We start from the raw sequence: 25462 nt of genomic DNA, 5'->3' as shown, positions 1-25462 counted from the left end.
AGCAATAGGCTTAGTCAATGGGTTTTTTTTTTTCTTTTTGTTGTGGGAAAACAGGTCTATTCAATGTTTAAACGTTTAAAATTGTCGAGAATTTTATACATTGGCAAATGGCAATTATTTCGAAGCCTCGCGTATTCTGAAAACAAGTTACAATCGGATTATTTTGTCCTTTTTAAAATGGATTACACGAGTTGTAGGTAATGGATGCTCAAAACTGCACCGAATTCCATTAACTTATGCAAATCCGACCCGACTCCACTAAGTGACCGGGTCACAAGAAACTAGCGGTCCAAACCCGAGAAGTTAGGTCCGAAACGGATCGCCTTAACGGGCAATCGGATTCCATTGCCATCGTTGAAATTTTTTCCCCTTCGTTCTTCGTCTCGTCGTCACCAGAGAGAAGGATCGATCGATCTTGGTTGCAGCAGCGATGCAGAGCCTATCGCAGTTGACCTTATTCCTCTGTTGCCTGTGGGCTGCCACTCTCCTCTACGGCGAGATGGTTTCCTACTGGATCCCACTCTGGTCCTGCTCATGGCCTCAACTCCATTCCACGGTAAGCTTCTCAGACCGATTCTTGGGACTTTGGTTAATAACTCTGCATCTTTGTGAAGAATCAGACCTAATTGAGAGGGAAAGTTATCGTCTTGGCAATATTATCCTTGCATTTCGTAAAGATATCGACCTGTTTGTTTCATTCCAGTTCCATATATCTCATGGCATTTGACTAGTTTTTCCTGTAAATTGTGGATTTAAAGACATACTTGGCATGATCCGAGTTGCTACTAGCAGTTCTTGCTCCTAACGAAATGCACAAGCTATGTCCTTCCCATAGCATGACTTGTGATTCTACCTCATGAAACATGGTGAGATAAGTCGGACATTATTAGATTCTGGTACATATCTAAACTAGTTGAAGCAATATAATCAAAACTTACGAAGTTTGAGACAATCCATCTTCCCTATCACTTAAGTGGTACTCTCCTTCATGCTCTGGATTGCTTACTAGCATAGTTTGGGTAAATTAATTCCTTATCATTTTATTATGCAGAATGGTGATTATCAAGTGAAGATCGCTGTGCTGGCTGATCCTCAGGTCACATACTCTTTCCGCATAATCTCCCTTGCAAAACTACATATATCCTACTTCGGTACAATTAGACATATGAGTAAAATTGGGTACTGTTTCTCTTGGAAGAGCATTTATCTTATTTTATTCTAAAAACAAGTTCTCCTAACAGCTCATGGACAGAACCTCCCTTGGTCTCACTCCAAAGTCACTTGCTTTGGAGGCTGCCCAGTTCTATACAGATTTGAACATGAGACGATCTTTTTATTCATCTATAATGCCATTTGGACCTGATTTGATCATATTTTTGGGCGATCATTTTGATGGGGGGCCCTATTTATCAGATGAAGAGTAAGGCATGACTTGTTTGATTATCATTCTGATCTTCAAATTTCATTTTTCAAAATTAGCCTAATTTATTTTTATATTTGATTCCACGAAATATTTGCTTCATTGGAATTAGTAATCAAATATGCATTTCTTTTTCTGGATTGATGACTGCCATAAATTTTGTTGCAGAATGTATTCAATTGATTCAGAGAGTATCCACTCATTTCTTCAGATTTTACAATCCTTAGGGTGATCTCCAAAATATACACATATCACTCATTGATATTAGGGGTGATGATTATACTATATAGGCCCACTAATTTTACTAATGAATGCATTCAGCTAACATATTTAATTAATGTTCATTGACAAATTTTCTTTTATAGATATTAAATTTCTGATAATGAAGCATCTTTTATGGGATATTGGAGGAGCAAAGATAGTAAATACAAAGTTATCTGTACTAGTAAATAACTAATTCATATAGCTGTTGCAAATTGAAGTGGGGGTTTGTCTTTTTCAATTGTTTTCAGGTATTACGTTTCTGTTGAAAGTGAAGAATGAAGATAATACAGTTGGACTTATTCTGACAACTCCTCCTGTTTTCATTTTAGACAATTACTCATTCTTTTTGCTGTGATTCCTTGAAGCCATATTAGTTTTAAATATATGCAGGAACACATAGCATCACAACATGTAATCACGATGAGCTGAAATTGCACACTCTTGCTATCCTTTCTTTCCCCATTGTTGGTGCACAAAGTGTACTTATTGTTAAACAATCTGTCGTCTTTGATTTTTATCTAATCTGTGCACCACATGACATCCAGCAGTGTATGCTTCATGTAGCTATAGCAACCTACTTGGGAACTTAATAGTCATAGTTGATTAGTTGTCATATCTCTAATCCTATCCTTGATGTTCTTAACACTCACAGGTGGCAGGAATCGCTTAGCCGTTTTAAGCATATCTTTGGATTATATGACCATAAAAGAAGTGCTGGTATTCCAATCTACTATCTTTCTGGAAATCATGATATTGGCTATGGAGCTTTTCATTCACAGCATCCCGAGGTAGATAATTGTTACAATTTTAGCTACTTTACTGATTGATAATTGTACAATTTGTACATAGTATAAGAAGCTGTCCGATATGATTCAATCTTGATAGCCATGTTGCATAAAGTAGAGCATCCAAAGAATTAAAAAAACAGGATTAACATATCCATGGAGAAAGACCCAAAAAACAAATGGTAAATACAATGAACATAAGACATATAACGGCCACCACTAGAAAGGGGAAGATGATTAAGTACCATTGAAACTAGACAATCCATGCAAGGTCCAGTTTTACTCTTGTAATGTACTTTTTGAATTCAACTGTTGGATTTCTTGTCACTTTCTCTGCTGCTTCATTGGCAATTAGTAATCAAATCACAATCCATCATGATTTCTGGGATTACTTTGAGGAGTAAAAAATTGTGGGAAGATTGGAATCTGTATATTGATCCTACTCTACTGTGAAGGACCAGATTAGCCTGTTCAGTGAAACCAACAAATTGTGAAAGTGAATTTAGTCTTTAACTCTTATGTGTATCTGCCAATTTTATCAGACCATATTATCTAGTTTGGTTTTCACTCTTACCTACCATACTCCATAATATGTCCTTGACAGCACAGGGTATCCATAAATATTTTATGGTAATAATTTGAAGAAGGATGATCACTAGTGTTCTGGTTTTCTTGCATGGAAATTCATATTAATCAACCAGCTTCCTTTTTGATAGTTGAGCAGAACAATACAAACATATACTATTTTGTCCTTTCAATTTTTTTTTTTTTTTTTTGTGTACATTTGGTTCTCCAAGAATTGATTAGCAAGGGGATCTTCTTTCTTTAGGTGATCAATCGTTATGAGAAAGAATTTGGAGATAGAAATTATCGTTTCTCTTTTGGGAAGGTGGACTTTATTGTTGTTGATGCTCAAACTCTTGATGGTAAGTAGTAGAACTAAAGTATGTTTGCTGTTTTCTTTTCTTTGTGATGCAACTTGTTTTATGCATATTCTCACTGAAATTTTCGATATAAAAATCCCTTAAACATGTTCGTTTTTCCTTTAGAGTATGAATTAGTTCTGTTCTTGACGAGTTTGTACTTTGGAGGCTTATTTGTGCCCTGCATACATGAGCATACTTGCAGTTATATGGTCTTTTTTTTTATTGATATGCAGCAGGAAAAGAACAAGGAAAGGAAACGACCTTATCCTGGGAGTTTATTAGAAACATATCAAACGGTATGATATGTTATTTTGCTAATCTTAATTCTACTGCTGAATTTGATTATTTGAGGTATAATAATTTCATTATTATGTGTCCATTTTTTAGATGTCAAGTCAAATCCAAGGATTCTACTGACACACATTCCCCTCTATCGTCCCGATGACACTCCATGTGGACCCTATCGTTCTTCTCCTGTTATCAATCAGGTACTCTACCACCTTACCGCATCTCTTAATGAAAACATTTGGTAATTGGTAAACTACTTTCCACAAGCACACCTCTCCTTTATTTGGATTTTCTTCTTAAACAAGCTTCACTAGGTGAATGTGTATCCTTCTCTCATTAAGCAGTCTGAGGCATTCCTGCCTCTGAATTAGTGGCATCTCTCTGGTGTGGGTGTGTGCAGACAGACAGATCCTACCACCACCATCCTGCACATTGCATATCTGAAGATCATTACGGTTTTGCTTTTCTGATGCAACTAAATGTATTCTCCATCTTTTGCAGAGAGTTTCTTATGCTGCTCTTGGCCAAGGAATCACGTGAGTCCTTTCTTTATCATTCATATTGCTCAAGCATCTAGCACAGTGATATGCTTTTTTCATGTTGGTAAATAATTTAGCTTTATTTCCAATCTACAATTTATCTGCTTAACTTTGTTTGCTACTGGTTTAGGTTCTGTAATCTGTAAACACATGGTTTACACACAATAATATTAGTTTTAATGAATGAAATATATATACCTTGAGCATAAATTTTCTGTATTGATCCAGGTATCAGAACTATTTAAGCAAGGAAACATCGGAACATTTACTAGACATCATAAGACCGGTAAACATCTGTTTATTAGGCAATTTCCAAGATATTACATGAAACCCCCATCAAAATCTGTTTGTTATGATTGATTTTTTACAGGCGCTTGTATTGTCTGGTCATGATCACGACCATTGTACAGTTGTTCACTCAACTCCTTTTGGGTCTATAACAGAGGTAAGGATGCAGCAGCATATTCATGTCGTCGTTTTCTATGAGTCTCTGTCTAAACATTTTGAATAATTGCAGCACACTGTTGGGACTCTTAGCTGGCAGCAGGGAAACCTTTATCCGTCGTTCATGCTGATGGCTGCTGGGTCATCACCAAATGTAACTGAAGCAAAAGATGCAGTTTCTACTCATCTGTGTTTCCTTCCTATGCAAACTCATATTTATATCTGGTATTACCGCTGCCACGTATATAATTCAATACTATTAACTTCTACTGAAACTGCAATCCATCAATAATTTCGGGGCTTATATTGTCAGGTATCTATGCCAATTTGCATTAACTCTTTTTCTGCTCGTGGTTTGGCCTACGAATGGTTTTGGCTGTTGCAACTATGCTCTTAAAATTTTGAATTTCATCAAAGAAATTGGAACAAACTTGACAGCCACATCTAAAGAGAAGAATGAAGAGGAAGACTGTGATTACGAAATGATTTGGGATGCAGAGGGATCAATGCATCTTGTCAAGAAAAGTGTGACAAAAATCCCAGTTGCAAAGTCAGATGTAGGAGCAACAGGAAGGTGATATATATATCTGCTCACAAATTATGCATGCCAGTACTTACTGATTGATCGGAATTAGGTGATACGAATAAAAATGCTGTCATGGTGCAATGTTACTTTTCCTATTTTGCCTAGTCTTTTTCCTTATTATCATTGCTATAGAAAGTTATAATTTCACTAGCACCAGAATGATTTATTCTCATAACAGGAGCAGTGTCGTGGCAAGGCCAACAGCACGAAAGCACTTGCAAGAGCCAGATGGATCTGTTTTGGTAGAGATGGGCACAGAAGTAAAATCGGATAACACAGGAAGATTGCATCGATTGGGCAAATCAAAGGCAAGGAAGCTAATCCAGCGATTGTTTCGGGTTTTTAAGTTGCTTATAATTATCGCTGCTGTCAATGGCCCCCTTTATATGATGCTACTGTTCAAGGATTGGATTGACCGTTAAACCGTTAGACCACTATCTTGGATATCTATCAAGATCCTTACAGCAGCTGTATGTTATGAGGCCTTGCATAGGGTGAGGATAAGCGAACAGGAGATTCTTCTACTGATGCTGGTCGCCTTTTGTACGTGATTCTTATGCAAGTAGCTGAGAGAAATCAAGAAATTGGTAAAATGTTCTTCTGAAGCAGAAAGGAAAATTACGGTTGTTTCTTTTTTTTAGAGTGACTGTTTACGTAAATTCTCATTGACTATTACGCAAGAAATACAGAACTCTTCTTGGTGCAAAAATCTAGAACCATTCAACTCAGTTTTTCTTAGAGGCCGTTTTGCTCCATGTATTTTAAAGAAACTGCATCAACACATATAAAGGGTAATCTGAAAATTAAGGTTTATTTTATAGATTCTATATGATATATATATATATATATATATATATATATTTAATGCCTAAGTTGGGCTCATACATTGTATCATAACGTACACTTTAATTAAATTGATGTTAAAACATACTCTCTCTAACTTTTAATGGACAGAAAATAAGATACAATGCAACCAGATGCCTCTTCATGGGTTTCATCAGATAAAAGGGTAAAATCTAAAAGTTGTCAATGATTTCTGAATGAATATTGCAAGTATATTCCAAAGGTAATATTGCAAGGTCCGACTAATACCAAAGCCCTATCGATTGCAAGCTCTACCTATTAACTCTCAACTTATATTAGAAAGTTATAATCTTTTGGCTCTTACTGGATATCATTATTGTCGATAAAACAAAGAGAAAATTCATGGACCTGGTAAACAATTAGCTAGTTATTAATGTCACCTATTTTTGATTTAATATATATTTGTAGAGTTATTGACAAAACCAATCATTTTTTATATTTTACTTATCTAAATAAATGATATTAAAATACCGATAAGTTTAGCGTTTAAAAAATGCTAGAAAGTTCATTTTATAAAACATTTAATTATTCAGCATTTTGTGTTTAGAAAACGTTAAAGAATTAGGTGTTTTATTAAAAAAATTTAAAGTAAAATTTGAAGGAGTTATGGTCTTTTTTTTTTCTATTGAGCACGGTTGGTTGCGGGGAATATGATTCCAATTTATAGAATTTTTTCATATTTTCACGATACTATATTTATAACTAAAATAGATTACCGAGCATAAAGTTACGTGGTTACAAATTTATTCTTTATATCTTTTCTTATATCCTTCTTGTTTAATATTTTTAACAATAAAATGCTAAATTTTTAGTAATTTTTTTCAATGAAAATACTGATATGATCGGAGTTTTAGTTTTGGTAGAGTAAAATGCTTAACAATTTAGCGTCTTATCTAGCGTTATAATCAAATAAACTTGTTTTAGTATTAAATTTAAAATATAAGTTATTTTGGTAAATAAAATTTAAAACATGTCCAGTTTGGTCAAAAACTCAAACCCCTCTTGACGGCCACATGGCATGTGGTACTATGCTGGTTTCCGACACACTAATTAACTACTAATTGTGGGACAAGACAGTTCACTTCCCTCAATTAGTTAATAAATCCAAACGAGCATGATTATGGGCATATCCATATCTTATGGATGGATTACATTTACGTAACGTATAAATGTACCCCCACCCCACCCAACCCGTTTAATTAATTGTAATGACTTATAATTATTAACCTCTTTAATGGTAAATTTGAGAGTACAAGTAGTCCAAATCGTCTAAAAGGAAAGCTAAACTTTTATAATTACTTGTAACATCCAAAAATAATCAAATCTACCGAAGGATACAGAGCTCAGGAATCTCCCCCACGGCCGGCGGATCGCGCGGGTGCCTGCGTGCACCTCCACTTTTGACTCCATTTTGAAACCGTCAAGGAAGCCACCACGCTCTTTCCTCCTCCTCCTCCTCTTCTTACCTGCGTCCCACCTCTCTCTGTGTGTCTGTCTCTCGGCCTCCCCGCTTTTGCCGGCGTCAACTCTGCGGTCCCTCTCCCTCTCTTGTCTCTCTTCCACTTGCTCGGACGAATAGTGGATGGTGTTCGATCTGGCACCCTACTCCCACTTCTCGTGCCCTGATCCATCAAGGAATTCTCGCAGAGGTAAGCTTCATTGATTTCAGAGTATATCTCGCTGGATCTGAGCTTTGTAAGAGAAGATTGATAGAATTTGGAGAGGGGTTGTTGACGCGTGCCAATTGTTTGATGGAATGCCTCTGCTGTTCCATCAATCTGTTTCTCTTGCCCTGGACGATTAGATTAGAATTAAAAGATGATGTTTTGATGGATTGGAATGCAGATGGGAGCCGTAGAGGAAACGAAACTTGAACTCCAGGATGATGATGTTAGCAATTCACCTTTGTCTGTGAGGAAGATGCACACTTTTGAGCATATCGGGTCGCTTGCTGCTATGGCACAGACATATGCACCTAGAAGGACAAACAGTAGAGTGCTGATGAGTATCTATATCGTTATAGTCCAAGCAAAGATTAACGTTCTTTTACCTTTCGGTCCTCTGGCGGTCATGCTTCACTATCTCACTGGAAAGCATGTAAAATTATTGACCTGAATAGTTTTACTTACTTCATTCTTCATTTAAGATGATTAGACATAGTAGATTGCAGGACTCGGTTGTTAAATACTGGTTTCCTTCAATTCGCAGGGATGGGTTTTCCTTTTCAGCTTGATCGGCATAACACCTCTAGCTGAGCGTTTGGGATATGCAACTGAGTAAGTGTTGTCGTGGATTTGAAAATAAATTTTAGTGGAGCAGTAATTTGCTTCTTTCTAGGTATGACATCTGACCGGATCTTGTTGCTTTTTATATATGCAGGCAGCTTGCTTGTTACACTGGTCCAACAGGTGCATATTTCTGTCTGCACGTTAAATTTCTTGCTTACAAAATCAACTTCGTTATAAATTTTACCTATTGTCGCAAGAATCTTCTGTCTTGTCCTCCCATTCTTCTTTGCAGTTGATTAATTCAATTCAACTCTTGGAAACTGCAGTTGGGGGCCTTTTGAATGCTACATTTGGAAATGCAACAGAAATGATTATATCAATATATGCACTGAAAAATGGAATGATTCGTGTTGTCCAGCAGTCCTTACTGGGCTCTATCTTATCAAATATGCTCTTAGTTCTAGGATGTGCTTTCTTTGCCGGTGGTATAGTTCATTGTAATAAAGATCAGGTCTTCAACAAGGTAACTTCTTTGAAAAATGAGGTCCTATATATATATATATATATAACTTGTTTATCTTATTAAGCTGGCATTTCTTAACTGCAGGCATCAGCTGTGGTGAACTCTGGATTATTGTTAATGGCTGTCATGGGTCTACTGTTTCCAGCCGTGCTTCACTTTACACACTCAGAAGTGCAATATGGAAAATCAGAAGTAACGCTTTCAAGGTTTAGCAGCTGCATCATGCTTGTAGCATATGCTAGCTATCTCTTCTTCCAGCTGAAGAGCCACCGCAGTCTTTATAATCCTATTGTTGAAGTAAGCTGTCTTTCCAGCTGTTTGCTTTTAATACTAGTAGGAGCAGATGAACTCTTGGCAAGCTTGATAAAATTATCATATTGGTTACTATTGAACTGTCGGAAAGAGCTGAAAAAATAGGAAGATGAAGATATTGTGAATATGTTGAAGTATTATTTTATCTCTACCAAATACATGATTAGTAATTCAAGTTGGTGACTGCCAGTATAACATGTAAGATTCTGCAAAATAAATTTCATGATCGTAACATAAGAATGTTGGTACATCGGAAAAGTAGTTCTCACCTCTTTTCTTATTGTTTTATGCATCAATTGGAAAGCACTTATATGCTGATTTTCATCATAGGAAGAGGACAATGAAGATGACACTGATCAAGAGGAGGCTCCTGAGATAACGCAATGGGAAGCGATATGCTGGCTTTCTGTGTTGACCATTTGGATTTCCATTCTCTCTGGATACCTAGTTGATGCAATACAGGTATTAAATATTCCATCACTCTCTTGCAGGATTCTTTCGAGTACGAATTTTAAAATAGCTTACACAAAGATGTTTTGGATGTTAGTTCAAAAGAACATAAGCTGGCATATGAGGAACTCATATCCTTGATTTGCATGTTAGACACAGGTTGTTACAAGTCTCATTGCCATTGAGTAGTTAAAAAAGATTTGGGTGGAGTGAACTCCCTATAACTGCATGAGAAAATCATCTGAATTTCATTTGAATATGAAGTACATTCTGCAATGCATTCCTATTACTGTTGATATATAGTATGCCAAATATCAAAAGCAGGAATTTGTGCTGCTGAATATTTATTGAAATTCCACTTTTTAGGTATTTTGGTGCACCTTAGTCACAAATGCTTTTTTAATAATGAAGCCAAATCTGGAATAGGATGCACTGTTCATCTTTACGGACACAAGAAGCTCTCACCATGATAATCTGGATTTTATGGACTGGTATATGATCAACTTCAAATGGCAGCTTCAAATATGCAAAGCATGGTCTGAGAAAATAGTGACAAGCTGATTATAATGCAGTGTGAAATTTGGGACGTAAACCGTAATATCCTCAGCTATTTTCCATTCTATGGGAACTATTTAGAAATGTAATCCTTAGCCTTAACCAATAAGTTGTGCTCCATTAGTAGGTTTTAGATTTATCATGTATCAACTAAGCTCTCTATATTGAGAAATAGGTCTACAGTAACCTCTGTCTGGTATCAAATCTCTATTAATTTGTTAAATTTTGGACATAGCAACTTGGATAAGAGAGACAGGCTATTAAACCTAAGGATTTTGCAGTAAGTTGACCATTGATAAAGATATACATATTTCATCATTGGTTATGCTTGCTCTCTTTGTGCATGTATTCCTGCTTATATAATGGTTGATGTTTTTTAATTTGTTTTACAATGTTACCTCAAGAAGACAGCACTATTGGTTCTGCAATATATAACTATTTAACTACTTCTAAACCAGGGTGCATCTGACTCTCTGAACATGCCAGTTGCTTTTATTAGCGTTATTTTGCTTCCTATTGTGGGAAATGCTGCTGAGCATGCTAGTGCAATAATGTTTGCCATGAAAGACAAGCTTGTGAGTGTTCTGTTGCTGTGTCAGTTATTTACATTTCAATGAATGGTTTACTGATGCACTCCTTTCATTCCTTTAGGATATTACATTGGGGGTTGCCATTGGATCTTCTACCCAGATATCAATGTTTGTGGTAATAATTTGAACTTTTTAGGGCCTAATAAATTGTGCTTTTATACATAGGCATCAGTCTATGATCACCAAAACTTTGAAATATGATTAGTTGATTTATTTTTTAGAGTTAAATATATTTTATCCCCTATACTTATATTCAAAATTATCTTTTGTACTTTAAAAGGTCTCAAACTAATTCATATACTTATAACTAAAGTGACGTTGTTAGTATTTTAGTTAAATTTAACCGAGTACTATGATTATTTTGATAATTTTGCTGTATTATATTAAAATCTACGTGTCTTCTCTAACAAACATGATAGGAGTATTTTGATCATTCTGACATCATTTAGTTAAGTTTAATAGAAAAATTAACGTTTTCACTTTAGTTATAAGTATAAGAACTGATTTAATATTTTTTGAAGTACAGGAGAGTAAGTAATTTTGAGTATAAATATAATGGTGTAAAATGCATTTAATCATATTTTTTAGTATAACCTATAATGTTACATAGAACTATAGAAGCAATGCAAAAGGATGCTTTATCTCTTGTCATGCTTCCTTTTTCTCATGTTAATCTTGGCACTTAGGCGGAATGATAAAAAGTTAGGTTGCATACCTTTCCACCAATTTAGTACACGACTGGGCAGTACTTTTACATGTGCAAGATGCATTTTCTAATAGACTGACAACAGAAGCATTTTTGGATATACTATGTTACAAGAAATTATCCAATGACTCCTTCTGAAGTCATCATGGCAACATATCAATTTATTTAGTTAATTCTACCTAGTTTAACAATTTACTTGTATCCTGTATAGTCTAAACATTACATATCATGTTTTCCTTTTTGATTTCTGGCATTTGTATCTGCACTCTACCAGTTATCATGTAGGCTATATTATACACCACAACAAAGTTGATATCAGTTTGTTGCTGTGATTTTTCAGATTCCATTTTGTGTGGTTATTGGTTGGATGATGGGGAAGCAAATGGACTTAAATTTTCAGTTATTTGAGACAGCTACCCTCTTTATAACAGTACTTGTTGTGGCATTCATGCTTCAGGTTGGTTTAAACTTTAAAATGCCAAAGAGCATTTCATATACATTTATGTCTTACTTCATTAATGATGTTTCTTTCCTTGATGAAAAGCTTCTTTTATTTATCTATAGTGATGCTAACATGTCAAAATGGAGCAGTGATATTTAGCTGGAATGTATTATCTGTAATAGGGTATAATTTGTAGTATCCCTGTCATACTTGCAATTCTGAAGAATCTGAACAGTGGTCTAACAACATGGTTGACCTCTAACAAGTTTTCTTAATTTTGTCTTTCAAATTTCACATGGGTTTACTTTATTCTTTTGATGAGACCCAACATGCAGGTATTCTAATTTCTGAAGTATTGGAACTAATATGGAATGCTAGTACATGAAGAACCATATTGCAACTAATATTGCTGAAGTATTGGAACTAATATTGAATGCTAGCAGAGAATTTATCCATATCGCAACTACATTTTCCTCCATACACACACACACACACATGAAGAACTGAGGAAGGATAATATGGCTAATTACATTGTATCTAAAATTCAGAAACCAAGCCAGAAGTTTGGAAACTTATTTAGTATCAAAATAATTCTGAAATGCCCAAAATTGATTCATGAATAAGGTGGGTCAAACTCGACCTAACTGGGAATTGGAAAAGAACAATCATAAACAAGGAACAGATTCTTGAAAGAAACAATTAAAATTTGCTCATACTATGATTCGACAGCCAAGGCAAGCTAATAAGTGAATGTTGTTGCTGAACTTTTTCGTAGGCAGACTGTACGGGTTTGCATGCATACTACATTTAAAAGATAATTTCTTAGACGATTTCAACTTTCCTGTTTTTTGGTTCATCATGTTAGAGGTTTGGATGATCAAATGGATGTTTTTCTTTTCTGTTACTGTCTTTAAGTAGGGTAGTTGATTGGTAAAAGGTCCTATTTTTCTAACCTTTTGTTTGTTTTGGCTTTCAGGAAGGTACTGCAAACTATTTTAAGGGGCTAATGCTGATCTTATGCTATCTCATTGTTGCTGCCAGTTTCTTTGTACATATCGATCCTGCTGCTAGTAAGTATCAGAAAACAATAAGAGTATGCACTTGATGGTATCAATGATTGTTAGTAGGAATAACATATCACGACTTATGTAGTTAAAAACATAAAATTTTCCATTAGCTCATTTATCATTTAAGGTTTTTCTGTTAAAAAGGCAAATATATATTGTGCAGCATACAAGCCAGTGATCATAATGAATTCTTCAAATTTGGATGAACGATCTGGGAGTTGTCACTGGTGATGTTGTCTAGATGTATAGCTTAATAATTTGACTAATATTTGAACTTGTGATTATGTTGCAGATGATGATTAACGATTTTAGTCCATATTTTATTGGCTAAATTGTTTCAACACGTCCAACCTGCGGAAATGCAACAGAGTAAGAAAGCCAGATTGGAGCATTTAGACAGGCTGGAACTTGGAGCTAGTAACCTTCATGTATCCAAAAAAAGTTTATCCTGGGCGTCGAAGTACTCCGTTGCCTGAGGAAGCTAGAAATTTCTCAGTTTGGCAGTGTTCAAGCTTTAATCTTCAAGGAGCTGAAAGCCATTTTTAGTCATTGTCTAGGCATTGTCCTTGTAGAAATTGAGTTCCCTCCATCATGGAAGACTATCAAGTCATCAGTTTTGAAACTATTCTATTTGGTATGATCAGACATTTTAAAATTACAATGCTTATTAAAAATCCAAGTGACTGTTATCGGTATCATACTGCAAAGTGAAAGTAACCTTATGCTAATTAATGATCTTATTAATTCCTCAGGATAAAAGGACCTTATATTCTGCAGTTGTATGAGCTTCAACATGATGATGTCTGTAACTAACATGTGAAAAAAAACTTTTCTAGCCTTAGCTCTTATATATATATTTTTGGTAAATCACTGTGCTAATCTTTGTCTCTTTTTCTTTTTTTCTTTTTTTTTTTTTTGGAGAGAGAAGTGGGAACTTTACCGTTGACTGTCCCAATTAAACTGATTCTGTGCTAATATTCGTTGACTACTTGATTCGTACTGGTCCTCATTCTAAGTAGTCTTTTCTGTTTAATTAACATGAATATGATTGAACATCGTTTCACTGTCCAGTTGCTTATAAGCATTTAAAGTGATCTGTTACCAGACCTTGAGTCAACGATCTGTTACGTTCCTCTGCTATTTGATTCTAAATAATATATGGCAATTAAGTGTGCACATCCACGTGTTGGATGACCTTACTAAAGCTTCAAAGAGCTCGGGCTCTTTTACAACATCGAGAGTTTATCAAATCGTGGTCAATCTGAACTTAATTTTTTTTTAACACATAATTACAAACAAAATCGTGGTCGCTAGATAATACTCATATGGTTAAAGCTTGAACATCGTGGTCATTTTAAGGCCCTCACCTTATGAAGAACAAACCGTAGGACTTCATCCTCTTCTTGGTATCCTGAAGGTCAAAATCCAGTTTTGTTATGATCAAACTGGCAGAGAAGTCACGCATATTTGTATTGGCGTTTTTCGACTTATAGATTATGACAATAAGCTGTTCTGTAAATCATTTATTAGGCCTCATTCAATTTGCTATTAGCTAACTAGGAAGCATAATTACAACCCATCTTCACAGGGAGGTGAAACCAAAAACAAAAAAAATTGAATGCTTCATATGACTACTCTTTACGTGATGACCCAACCAAGGAGAAGAAAGAACTAAAGATTTCAAGTCCCTGAAAGCTGTGATGGCAAGTTAGGCAACAGAGACCTCAGCTCGTGAGCTTCTCGGGATCCGGCCAACCAGCAAATCAGAATCCTGCGAGTTAAGTTCCACTGTTCTTAGACGTGTAATATTTGAGAAACATTCAGTTAATAATGCATATTTAAGAAAATTACTTTGATATTAACTGCTTAAAGCAAATATCTCACACAGACAATTCGTGCATGCGCATGCATATCCCTCGGTTCAGTATAAGAGTGCATTCACATGGATATCATTGTGATTCTCCATGTGATAGATATGTAGCTTCCATTTGAAACTTCCTCATGCAAGGAAGTGTGGAAATTATATTTTGATAGATCACCCCATTCATGAAGGAGTAAACAAATGATGAAAGGGAGAAATTGTAGCAGTTGTTTGAAGTTGGAAAGTACCTGTACAATAGCCTGCGCACAAAGCTTCCCAGATAAAACAGCACCCTCCATGGAAGCCAAGTACTTTTGCTTCGTGTAATCCCCAGCTAGATAGAACCCTTCAATCGGGGATTTTTGCAAAGGGCGGCATGGTTCACAGTTTGGGACAGTTTTGTAAACAGATCTGTCACAAGACATGAAATGAGATATGTTTAGAGTGTAGAAACCTCATTCCGAGCCACTGCAAAGATATTTGTCTAGAATTTAATGGGATGGGTTGAAATGGTACGAATCTAACATTCTGCTCTTTTAATCAATCTAAAGAACATATCAACGAGACTTTGCTATTGACTATGGTTAGTCTAACCAATCACTGGCAAATAAATGATAAAACAACTGAGTCATGATTCATTTCTTGTCTACGAATTTATATTCTTCTGACACTTATTCAATTATTATATTGCTTGCTTGGTTTGTAGTTTCTACAGTGTAGTTTAAATGACAATCCACCAATCATCCTAATGACAAGTCTTTTCCTTAACTTCATAATAAAATTGTAAATGGGAAGAAATTGTATTGCAAGAGGAAGCATAGGATTGCTTGTTCACCTTGGAGTTTTGACAACATGATACTTCAGGATCTTTGCTTTACTCTGGTCTGCAGCAATTTCATCCGGAAATAGCTTTGCTAGTTCTTTCATAGTGGCATCAATAATCTCACTATCACTGCGTGAGATCCATTCCTCTGCAGGAGCAAAAACTAGCTCCAGCATCGATCGATTGGGATCATAATATTCCTGCATTGAGATTTTGATGACTGTAATAACTAAAAAGAGCTGAAGTTTGGACATATATTGACATGAAGAATGCAGTTTAGGCAGGATAATTAACATAAGCATAAGGCTAACCTATTGATTCAAGAGATAAGGTAAAACAGGACATGCATAAAAAAGATGCAGAAAAATGTATCTTCATTTTTCATGCACAAACTGCTAGTGAAATTTCCAGCACAGCTCTCAGTAAGGAGGCAAGTATGATATCAAGATTCTAACAAATAAGGGAAAGCAGTAAAGCGGCAAGTGTGACAAGTAAGGTGGCTTAAATCTATGTTTACAAGAATAAGATCCATAAGAATCTACAGCAAATAACAAAGGCAGAATGTACCTTGCATGTTAGGGACATGTCTGCATACACACTTAAGAGGGGGCTCCTGGAGGAGAAAAATAAAATACAGAAATCAATAAAAGGGTATAAAAAGTTGACCATATGCACTTTCAGACTGAAAAGGGATTTGTTTCTGATTTTTACTAATGAAAACAAATCTTCTGTGCAAATAAATAATCAATGATATGCTCAACTGCATTGACATGACTAACAGTCATTTATCAAAGGAGGCACATATAGCATGAGTAACTAATTATAAATTTAACAAATTTGTAATCGGACCTGCTGAAAAGAAGATGATCATATGTGTTCTTCAGTTTTCTGTCAAACCTGAGAAATTCCAACAGCAAGAATCTATTAAGACATGTAATTATTCAGAAATTACTTGAAGAAGAAGAAGGAAACAACAATAACAAAAGTAGATCTGTACATCCCAACCATTTGAGGTTGGTTCAGTAAGTCCTTTACTCCATTATGTGCTGCCTCGTGTAATTTTTTCCGTCAAGAAAAGGTCAGGTCATGCTCACAGAAGTTAGCAAGAAAATTTAGGTTGCTTTTCATTAAAAGGTTATAATGATACAGTAAGACAACAACAAACACAGGATATAAAAATTGAGTCTCGACTAACCATATATGAACATTAATCACTGGAACTCCCACCAACTTTTCCAGCTTCTTGAAGTAGGAGATTTCTTTCCACTCTTGAGGTAATAGAAGTTTGAAAATATCAACTGATTCAATATACTAATTAGTTGTGTGCAAGAGGTTGCTCAAACATAATACTCACTTCTTACAGAGTATAGACTAAATCATACCAGGAGCGGCAACAACATAAGCATCTCCAGTTATTACAGTTCCATTGTTGAGCATGAAGTGTTTCACAGTTCCATCAGGGTGAAGCTCAATTTTCTGTATTCTTGAATTAAGACGGACTTCACCACCCAATGATTGAATGTGATCTACAATTGGCATACACAGCCTCTCTGGAGGGTTACCATCCAAGAAGGCCATTTTGGAACCATGTTTTTCCTGCTTATTCATATGAATCAACATGTTATTTGCCTGTTCTCTTTCAGCAATACTTAATACATTCAACTAAATATTTTGTATAGTTTCTCTGCAGGCACCGACGCACACAATATGGAAATATAGCAAAATGATGAGAAATGAGGTATAGATATTGAATCTAGTATCAACTCATCAGTCATTGTACCTGAAGAAAGCGATTTAAAGCAATCAGAATGCACTGCATCGATAGCTCATCTGGGTTTATGAAATTAAGTGCCTTTGACATGGCAATGAACACTTCATCATTAACTCGATCAGGAACACCCTGTACTAATTAAAAGATAATGTTAACTTTAGCATCTTTCCCAAGATATGGATTATGTTGAAATTTCACAAACAATGTCGTTAAAACTTAAAAAGCAAAATTACCCATCAAGGCTATCGCCTAATGAATTTGGCACCATTTTGTTTGCTAATCATGGGAATCTTAATTGTATAGAGAAGTGGATAAACATATAATATATCCTGTCGTCTAGTCTCAGCATAAAGACTATGTTTATCTATGAAAAGTATGATGTATCTTTCTCGTGGTGATGCATAAAGTACATTTCTAGTGATGTATAAAACACATACTACTAATTGTTTGTTTTTCCTAGTCATTAATTCTTCTAGACCTATTATTTCCAAAAATATCAATTGAGGTGTGAAGACATTCACCAACCATTCTTCTTTTGCTAGAATCACAATTTTAGAATTCAGAAAAAAAAAAGATTTAATAGGAAGTAGATCCCTATAACTATCGTACCTGCCTTTTCATCCATTCTTTAACAGTTAAACCATCCTGAGCTTCCACATAAGCTTGCCCACCAACAATTGCTGGCAAAAGTCCAATAGCAAACCTCACCTTCTCTGGCCAAGTCAGCATTTCATTGTTCTTTAAGATGGCCCATATTCCTGCCAGTTGCATTGGCAGATAAATTAGTTATGATGCCTTTGCAATAAAAACATGTCTGGGCATCCATTCACAATTGACTCCTTATAATATTATTTTAGAGACAAGTAATAAGATTGACCTGTTATTTCAATCCTTGGTTCACATGGCCTCATAAAACCAAAAAAACCTAAAACAATGAATTTCTTTGTTTTCATTATTGACTATAGCTTTCTATTCACAATTTCATATAAACTGCTCATAAGCTTTAGAACTGCCAATTCTGTAATGAATAATTTACAACTAATCTGGTACTTAGAACTTAATTGAAGTTTATATCTTTCTCATGCTAAGTAAGAGCTTTGCCCAGCTCAAAGAAATCAATCAATAGATTTTCAAATAACATCTACAATGATCAAATGTCAGAAATCACAAGTTATAGCTTTTACCATTTAAGGGCGCAGGCAATGATTCTGGAAAATCAAACCGGCTGAAGTCTCCTGGCTTGTTTGGCATAGCAAATATCATAGAATGCTCCTTCCATTGCAAACGATCATTAATGCCAAGTTCATCAAACAAGTTCTGTACGTTGGGATATGCTCCGACTTTCATCCCAATAGTCAAAAAAGGAGTAAGTCATTGACATGGATGCAATTGTCACATTGGAAGAGCAGATACTGAAAATGAACAGGCTATATTTAAGCAACAAAAGTAAGACAACGGAAGACTAGATTATGGTAAACAACCATTTAGATCCAGACCAGCATATGAAGGCAATACATGATGCCATAATGCAATAGCTTCAAAAGAGTGATAGTGTGTACTTTTACTGATCATCAATTGAGCACATCATATAAGAGCAACGAGCGTTTGACTTTCCATTTGGCTACGTAAAAGTTGCTCAATTAGCAAATCATTGGACTGCAAAGCTAAATCCTGGATATGACATAGTTCCAAGCATATCCAAGGAATTCTTCAACAGTTAATTAAATTGTATTATAAAAATATTTTCTCCAAAATATAACATCTAGATTTATGGATTGCCAATTGCAAAAGCCATACTTCCTCAAATAGCTCAGCTTTACTTCTTAACTTGTTAGCTTGAAAATTTCCTCCTTTCAAGAATCTTATTCTACCAAAAGTATCTAGTTTTCTTGTTCTTATGTTTCTGTTAATCCATATGTGCTGCATAGGATAATGATATTCAAGAACTAATGCTACAAACAGCTATAGACCAACAGTCAAGCCCTAATCTCCTACATCTTGCTTAAGGCTAAATAAGATATTACACTTGAACCTTATTAGGTTTACTGTAGCTCATCAGCCTACTACAATTTATACTTTGTTTGTAGTCTGTTGTTTTCCTTGTGTGCTACTGGTTAGGAAATAAATTATAAGTTATTTATAAGAATGTTGCAGACCATCCCGTGGAGTCAAAAAATGAAAAAAAGGAAAAGCATCTCGCTGTGCCATGTGGAACACATTTGATAAAGACCTTTAGTTACAGTATCAAGTATCAACCACAAATTTGGAAGGAAAGGAGGTTTCTACCATAGATTCTAATATGGTGAGTGATCAGAGGAATCCGTTACTTACAAAATATATGAAGACCAGTCTCATACCAGTCTCCGTCATCATCCTTCCAAGCGGCAATCTGTTTATGAACAAGAAATTGAGTTTCAAATCAGAAAAAAAAAAGCTACTGTTTATGAACAAGACTGAGAAACCAAAGGGAAGTCACTTAATCAACAGTGGCACTACAGCACTTCTACTCTTTCTAAGATTATAAGTCACCTAATGTAAGAGGCAAACACATAGTAAAGTAGCAATCAGACATTATTCAGACCTTTCCACCCAGAACATCTCTTGCCTCCAACAATATAGGTTTATGACCGGCATCTGCAAGATATTTTGCTGTTGATAAGCCAGCCAAGCCTACCAGAAGGTAACAAATAAAGATTAGTAAAACAAGAGGGAACCTTGAATATTGAGGATGAGCTTCATCTTTATGGTTCTTTTAAGTGAATGATGTGAGACTAGCATTTAGGCTTCATCAAAAGCAAACTACTGTGCAAATTTTGTAGCTAGTGAGCAATAAATGAACCAAAAAGTATTGCAAAAAGTTACAAGAGGTGGAATTGTCTTACCTGCACCAGCAATTACAACCTCCAATGGTTTACTTGGACGTGAACAGTTACGGAAAAAGGAAGAAAATTGAGCAGCTTCTAGAAAGTTAACAGTGTTCTCAAGTTGAGGCCTTGGAATGTCCATGCAAACAATCTGCAAAGAGAAACCAATCAAATATGATCTCCTGGTGGTGTAACAAGAAATAACTAACTTTGAAGATGGATATAAAATTTAACCTTTAGAGGGCTGGCTCTGCATCTTGACCTTTTCACAGTCTTTGATGAAAATGGAGATTTTACATGGCAATCGATATGCTCACTATTTCTGAATGCTTGAACATGATTGCTTCGAGAATTAATACCAAAGGGATATCTTCGAGTAGGATTGTGATCCCGAAAGTATCTTCTTTGGATAGCTCCACTTGTATTCATAGCAGATACACATCCAATATCCATGTCAACCTATATTATGTATACAGGCTCTTATACCTTAAGATTACCTCACGTGTACTATTTGGTTAATGGAAAAAAAAAATGCATTAGCAACCAATAGTGGTCGCAGTGTCTTCCCTCTGCATTAAAAGTTCAGATTTTTAGAACAAGCAAGGGAAGAAGAAAAGAGATTATCAGATAATTTGAACTTCAATTAGTAGATTCAGACATGCCATACTTGCAAAAATCTTTTAGGGAAAGAACGGGATACCAACTTGAGTAGAGTTTGTGGCAAGGGGATAATTTTATTACCAGCAACAAATTCAGAACTAGAATATTAACTTTTCAAAAAAAAATGCAACTCCTATTTCTATCTGGTATTAATTCTGAAAGCTAAATTTATAGTCCAAAGAAGCATCTTGAGAACTTACTTGCAGAATTATACAACATTTCAAAATTATCAATCTATAAGCATATTAAGCAAATTAATAGTTACGAGCAGTTATCACAAATATAAAGCCACACACATTTCTGAGCAACTCGTCCGAACTCATGGAAGCAACCACAAATTGCCGCTTAATTGTACAAAATAGGAAAGAAATAGAAATAATAAATCCGCCGTACCTACTTCGTTCTTGAGAGAGATGAGCGAATCGACTCCTATGAGTGAGTGAGGGAGAGGGAGAGGGAGAGGGAGAGGGAGAGGGGGTGATGGAAGGGTCAGAGAAGGTTATGGTGGAAAAGGGCGGTTTTGGCACTTCGCGCACTCACCATTTGTGAGTGTGGGTGGAAGAATATACTCCTCTCCCTTTGCCCGGATAAGCTAGGTGAGGGTTATCCGCTCCAGTTATCCGCCTCCACGTATACACCTAACTATTATAACTATTAACTATTACACGACACTAGTACTTGAGGTCTTTTTTTTGTTAATATAAGTGAATATCACTATCCGATCCAAATCCGACCCGTTTTGATCCCCATAGGACATCCAAGTTTCCTTCTTGGTCAGACCCGATCCAATACTGAATCTCCCTCCCCCCTCTCCCTCTCCCTCCTCTCCCAAGCTCATACGCATATCTCCACCGTCATCTTCTCTTTCCTCCTCCAAAACCCTAGAAACGCCCACATGGATCTCCTCAAATCCTACGCCGACAAGAGTGACGACGAAGACGCCGCCGAAGTTGGAGGAGAAGAAGAGGAAAACCCCAACCCTTCCTCTTCCGGTGCCGGCGCCGGTGAACCCCCTTCCTCCCCAGACTCGTCCTCTTCCCCTCCCCGCCTTCTCGCTCTCTCAAAATCATCTGCCCCCTCCGTCGACGACACGGCCCTCTCCCTCGCCGCCGCCGGTTCCTCCCGCATTCTCCACCGCCCCCTCGACCCTTCCCAACACGCCGTCGCCTTCAACCCCACCTACGACCAGCTCTGGGCCCCCGTCCTCGGTCCCGCCCACCCCTTCGCCAAGGACGGGGTCGCCCAAGGCCTCCGCAACCATAAGCTCGGTTTCGTCGAGGACGCCTCGATCCAACCCTTCCTCTTCGATGAACAATACAACACCTTCCACAAGTACGGCTATGCTACTGACCCCTCCGGTCTCTCCTTCGTCGGCGATATCCAAACCCTAGAGGCCAATCGCGCCTTTTCTGTCTACAATCTTCCCCCTCAGGAGCAGAAGCGCCGCCGACTTGATCTCAAGTCTAGAGATCAAGAATTGGATCGAGAGCAAGTAGCTGACGCCGATGTCGAGAACCCGGCGTTGGACGCGTGGGTTTTAAAGAACAAGACGAGTCCCTGGGCCGGAAAGAAGGAGGTGGTCCAAGGAGAGCTCACCGAGGAGCAGAAGAAGTACGCGGAGGCGCACGCAGAGAAGAAGGCCGAGAAGGAGGGCAGAGGAGAGGGGAAAGAAAAGCCTGAGCTTGTCGTCAAGAGCACCTTCCATGGTAAGGAGGAGCACGACTACCAGGGCCGGTCGTGGATTGCAGCGCCGAAGGATGCCAAGGCGGCTAATGATCATTGCTACATCCCGAAGCGGCTGGTCCACACATGGAGTGGCCACACCAAGGGTGTTGCAGCCATTCGCTTCTTCCCCAAGTATGGGCATCTTATCCTATCAGCGGGTATGGATTCCAAGGTCAAGATTTGGGATGTGTTCAATTCCGGCAAGTGTATGCGGACTTACATGGGGCACTCAAAGGCAGTAAGGGATATCTCATTTTGCAATGATGGCACCAAGTTTTTGAGTGCAGGGTATGACAAGAACATACAGTACTGGGATACTGAGACTGGGAAGGTGATCTCCACATTCTCCACAGGAAAGATCCCATATGTTGTTAAGCTCAATCCTGATGAAGACAAGCAGCATATTCTTCTGGCGGGCATGAGCGATAAGAAGATTGTGCAGTGGGACATGAATTCAGGTCAGATCACACAAGAGTATGATCAACATCTTGGAGCGGTGAATACCATCACTTTCGTGGATAATAACCGGAGGTTTGTTACTTCAAGTGATGACAAGTCCCTGCGTGTTTGGGAGTTTGGGATTCCTGTGGTTATAAAATACATTAGCGAACCCCACATGCATTCCATGCCATCAATATCTCTTCACCCCAACTCTAATTGGCTGGCAGCTCAGAGCTTGGACAATCAGATACTTATTTATAGCACGAAGGAGAGATTTCAGCTTAACAAGAAGAAGAGGTTTGCAGGGCATATCGTTGCTGGGTATGCCTGTCAGGTTAATTTTTCGCCGGATGGGCGGTTTGTTTTGTCAGGCGATGGGGAAGGGAAGTGTTGGTTCTGGGATTGGAAGAGTTGCAAAGTCTTTCGGACGTTGAAATGCCATGAAGGAGTGTGCATTGGCTGCGAGTGGCATCCATTGGAGCAGAGCAAAGTGGCAACTTGTGGATGGGATGGCTTGATCAAATACTGGTAATTTTGAGTTTTGCTTACTTTTCTGGTAAAGGATAATTACTTCATAATGTTTAGTTGGTCTGAAGTTGTATATTGTGCTGACTAGTTAGATATATCTTCTTATTGTTTAGTTAATACATGATTTATAACTGCAGATTAGCCTTTTTCAGTTCAGTTATATATCATGAAATGTTAAGTTTACACCAGTCAAGAAGTCAAACTGTCTATCCTTTAAATCCAATGTCCGACACTGGGTTGGATATCTTATGCCTAAATTAAGAATTGCTTACATGCTTATAGCTCTGACTAAATGAGAAAGAAAAATTAGGTATACCTTTTGGTCTGGTTTGATAAGATTGTAGTGTTTCCTAAGACATTCTGTCAAATGGTTGAGACAATTCTATATGCAAACATGATAGATCATATTGTGATATCTACGTAATTTTTACTTGTGTGTGACATGATAGATGATACTGATATCTATGAAATGCCACTTGTGATGGTGTGAATAATGATAACTTTGTTTCTCATATAAATATTAAATAAAATATCCAAAATCTAGATACAGTTTGAAGAGAATATATCATAACATTATGAAAAGGAATTCTAAACATATGCTTGAAATTAGTTCTGCCTTGTTCAATTATTGTGGTGATAAATCTGCTTCTCTGTACTGTAAGTACTGCACTGGTTGTTGTTTTCTTAATTGTACTTCTCTAGTTTCCAGTTCCCCAGATTCCCGGCAGTTTCATGCAGGAAGATCCTTTTTTATTTCTTGTTATTTTTTCTCTACACAGTTGTAAAAAGATCGTACTAATGATGTTATGTTGTTTACAGGGATTAGTTTGCAATCCAGATTATGTTGATTTTATGCTACCCAGAAGGCTGGAAAGCCCGTCTGCTTCACGGTTGATTCAGGCCAAATTAAGTTATGGAGCCGATATGATCCTAAAAGTTTCCGAGCTATGAGCTTGAGTTATAATGGTCATAACTGCTTATTCTTTTTTGGATGCTGGCATCATTATGGTTCTAGACATAACTGCAGCAAACCATATGATGAGTTTCTTCTATGTTCCATCCTGAGGATATTGTTCTTGAGAGTTTATTTTCGTTGATGACGTTTTTCATGTTAGTTATCACAGTTTTAACTTTTGACAGATGTAATATTTAGCCTGTACAATCATGGTACTCTCTATTTTCTTTAGTTTATAGTGTTGAAAGACAGGCTTCCCCCTAAATAGTTGTAATGTGATAAGCAAGTTGTATGATAAACGATGCGGTGGTAATGTACCTTTGATAGGCTAAGATCAGATATGTCCTCGTCAATGGAGAATTCAATTTCTGTATGCTGTTCAATACCTGCAAGCCTTTCATGGATTTTGCCATATTGCTGATCCAAAGTCCAAACTTCTCATAACATGGTGGTTTATGTCATTGGATTACATTTGAAGGCCTAGGCCGGGTTTTTGTAATTAAATTATATTTATTTATAATAATAGATTTTAATGTGTACTTTATGTATACGTTATGTATAATAACAAAGTTTCTTATGCTAAATCAAACAAAAAGTCAACTGTAACTAAATTGTAAAAATCCCAAGCGCCTCAGAATGGTAATAGGTTTCCTCCTACAGGAGATATATGCCAAAGCATATGTGATTTATCATGTTACAAGTAGGAATTAGTACAACTCTTTGATGCTAACCAAGATCTAGAAATTCTAAATTAATAATTTTTTTCTTTTTCCTTTTTCTTTTTTTGTTGAGAAAATTGGGTGTCATATTAGATAAGTTCTAAACATACTTTCTTGTTATGTTTA

General features: G+C 36.7%; 4 protein-coding genes across 9 annotated transcripts; 3 read left to right on the top strand and 1 right to left on the bottom strand.

Moving 5' to 3' along the window:
- The first annotated feature begins 375 nt into the window (after window positions 1–375).
- Window positions 376–5961, top strand: LOC140779689 (uncharacterized protein C630.12). Of its 3 annotated transcripts, none has more exons than XM_073124902.1 (13): window positions 376–556; window positions 1052–1096; window positions 1242–1420; window positions 2337–2472; window positions 3299–3395; window positions 3632–3691; window positions 3783–3883; window positions 4185–4219; window positions 4451–4508; window positions 4593–4667; window positions 4740–4891; window positions 4980–5240; window positions 5431–5961. In XM_073124902.1, exons 1-13 carry the CDS (start codon window positions 431–433, stop codon window positions 5672–5674), a joined length of 1569 nt encoding a protein of 522 aa, XP_072981003.1. In that variant the 5' UTR covers window positions 376–430; the 3' UTR covers window positions 5675–5961. The 3 variants fall into 3 exon arrangements, with proteins under 3 accessions (XP_072981003.1, XP_072981004.1, XP_072981002.1); XM_073124903.1 differs by having other exon boundaries at window positions 3629–3691; window positions 5437–5961; XM_073124901.1 differs by having other exon boundaries at window positions 3629–3691.
- Window positions 5962–7411: 1450 nt separating this feature from the next.
- LOC140779636 (vacuolar cation/proton exchanger 2-like) lies at window positions 7412–13687 on the top strand. Its single transcript, XM_073124808.1, has 12 exons — window positions 7412–7765; window positions 7962–8213; window positions 8325–8392; window positions 8496–8524; window positions 8671–8867; window positions 8952–9164; window positions 9510–9641; window positions 10643–10759; window positions 10836–10889; window positions 11821–11937; window positions 12899–12992; window positions 13282–13687. Exons 2-12 carry the CDS (start codon window positions 7962–7964, stop codon window positions 13290–13292), a joined length of 1284 nt encoding a protein of 427 aa, XP_072980909.1. The 5' UTR covers window positions 7412–7765; the 3' UTR covers window positions 13293–13687.
- Window positions 13688–14453: 766 nt separating this feature from the next.
- Window positions 14454–21566, bottom strand: LOC140777278 (15-cis-phytoene desaturase, chloroplastic/chromoplastic). Of its 4 annotated transcripts, none has more exons than XM_073121288.1 (15): window positions 21362–21566; window positions 20543–20767; window positions 20327–20459; window positions 20026–20114; window positions 19776–19833; window positions 18629–18784; window positions 18054–18202; window positions 17454–17573; window positions 17056–17269; window positions 16869–16971; window positions 16523–16570; window positions 16241–16286; window positions 15686–15873; window positions 15099–15261; window positions 14454–14760 (listed from the first exon to the last, which is right to left on the bottom strand). In XM_073121288.1, exons 2-15 carry the CDS (start codon window positions 20759–20761, stop codon window positions 14698–14700), a joined length of 1749 nt encoding a protein of 582 aa, XP_072977389.1. In that variant the 5' UTR covers window positions 20762–20767; window positions 21362–21566; the 3' UTR covers window positions 14454–14697. The 4 variants fall into 4 exon arrangements, with proteins under 4 accessions (XP_072977389.1, XP_072977388.1, XP_072977390.1 ...); XM_073121287.1 differs by having other exon boundaries at window positions 20543–20877; window positions 21366–21566; XM_073121289.1 differs by having other exon boundaries at window positions 21366–21566.
- A 178-nt stretch (window positions 21567–21744) lies between these two features.
- On the top strand, window positions 21745–23666 carry LOC140777277 (uncharacterized). Its single transcript, XM_073121285.1, has one exon. It carries the CDS (start codon window positions 21864–21866, stop codon window positions 23664–23666), a length of 1803 nt encoding a protein of 600 aa, XP_072977386.1. The 5' UTR covers window positions 21745–21863.
- The last annotated feature ends 1796 nt before the right edge of the window (window positions 23667–25462 follow it).

This window comes from Typha angustifolia, chromosome 15 (genome assembly GCF_048772165.1).
Source record: "Typha angustifolia cultivar Huaian chromosome 15, ASM4877216v1, whole genome shotgun sequence".
NCBI lineage: Eukaryota > Viridiplantae > Streptophyta > Magnoliopsida > Poales > Typhaceae > Typha > Typha angustifolia.
Note: the sequence above shows the minus strand (reverse complement) of the source record. Positions and strands in the feature narration are given on the sequence as shown.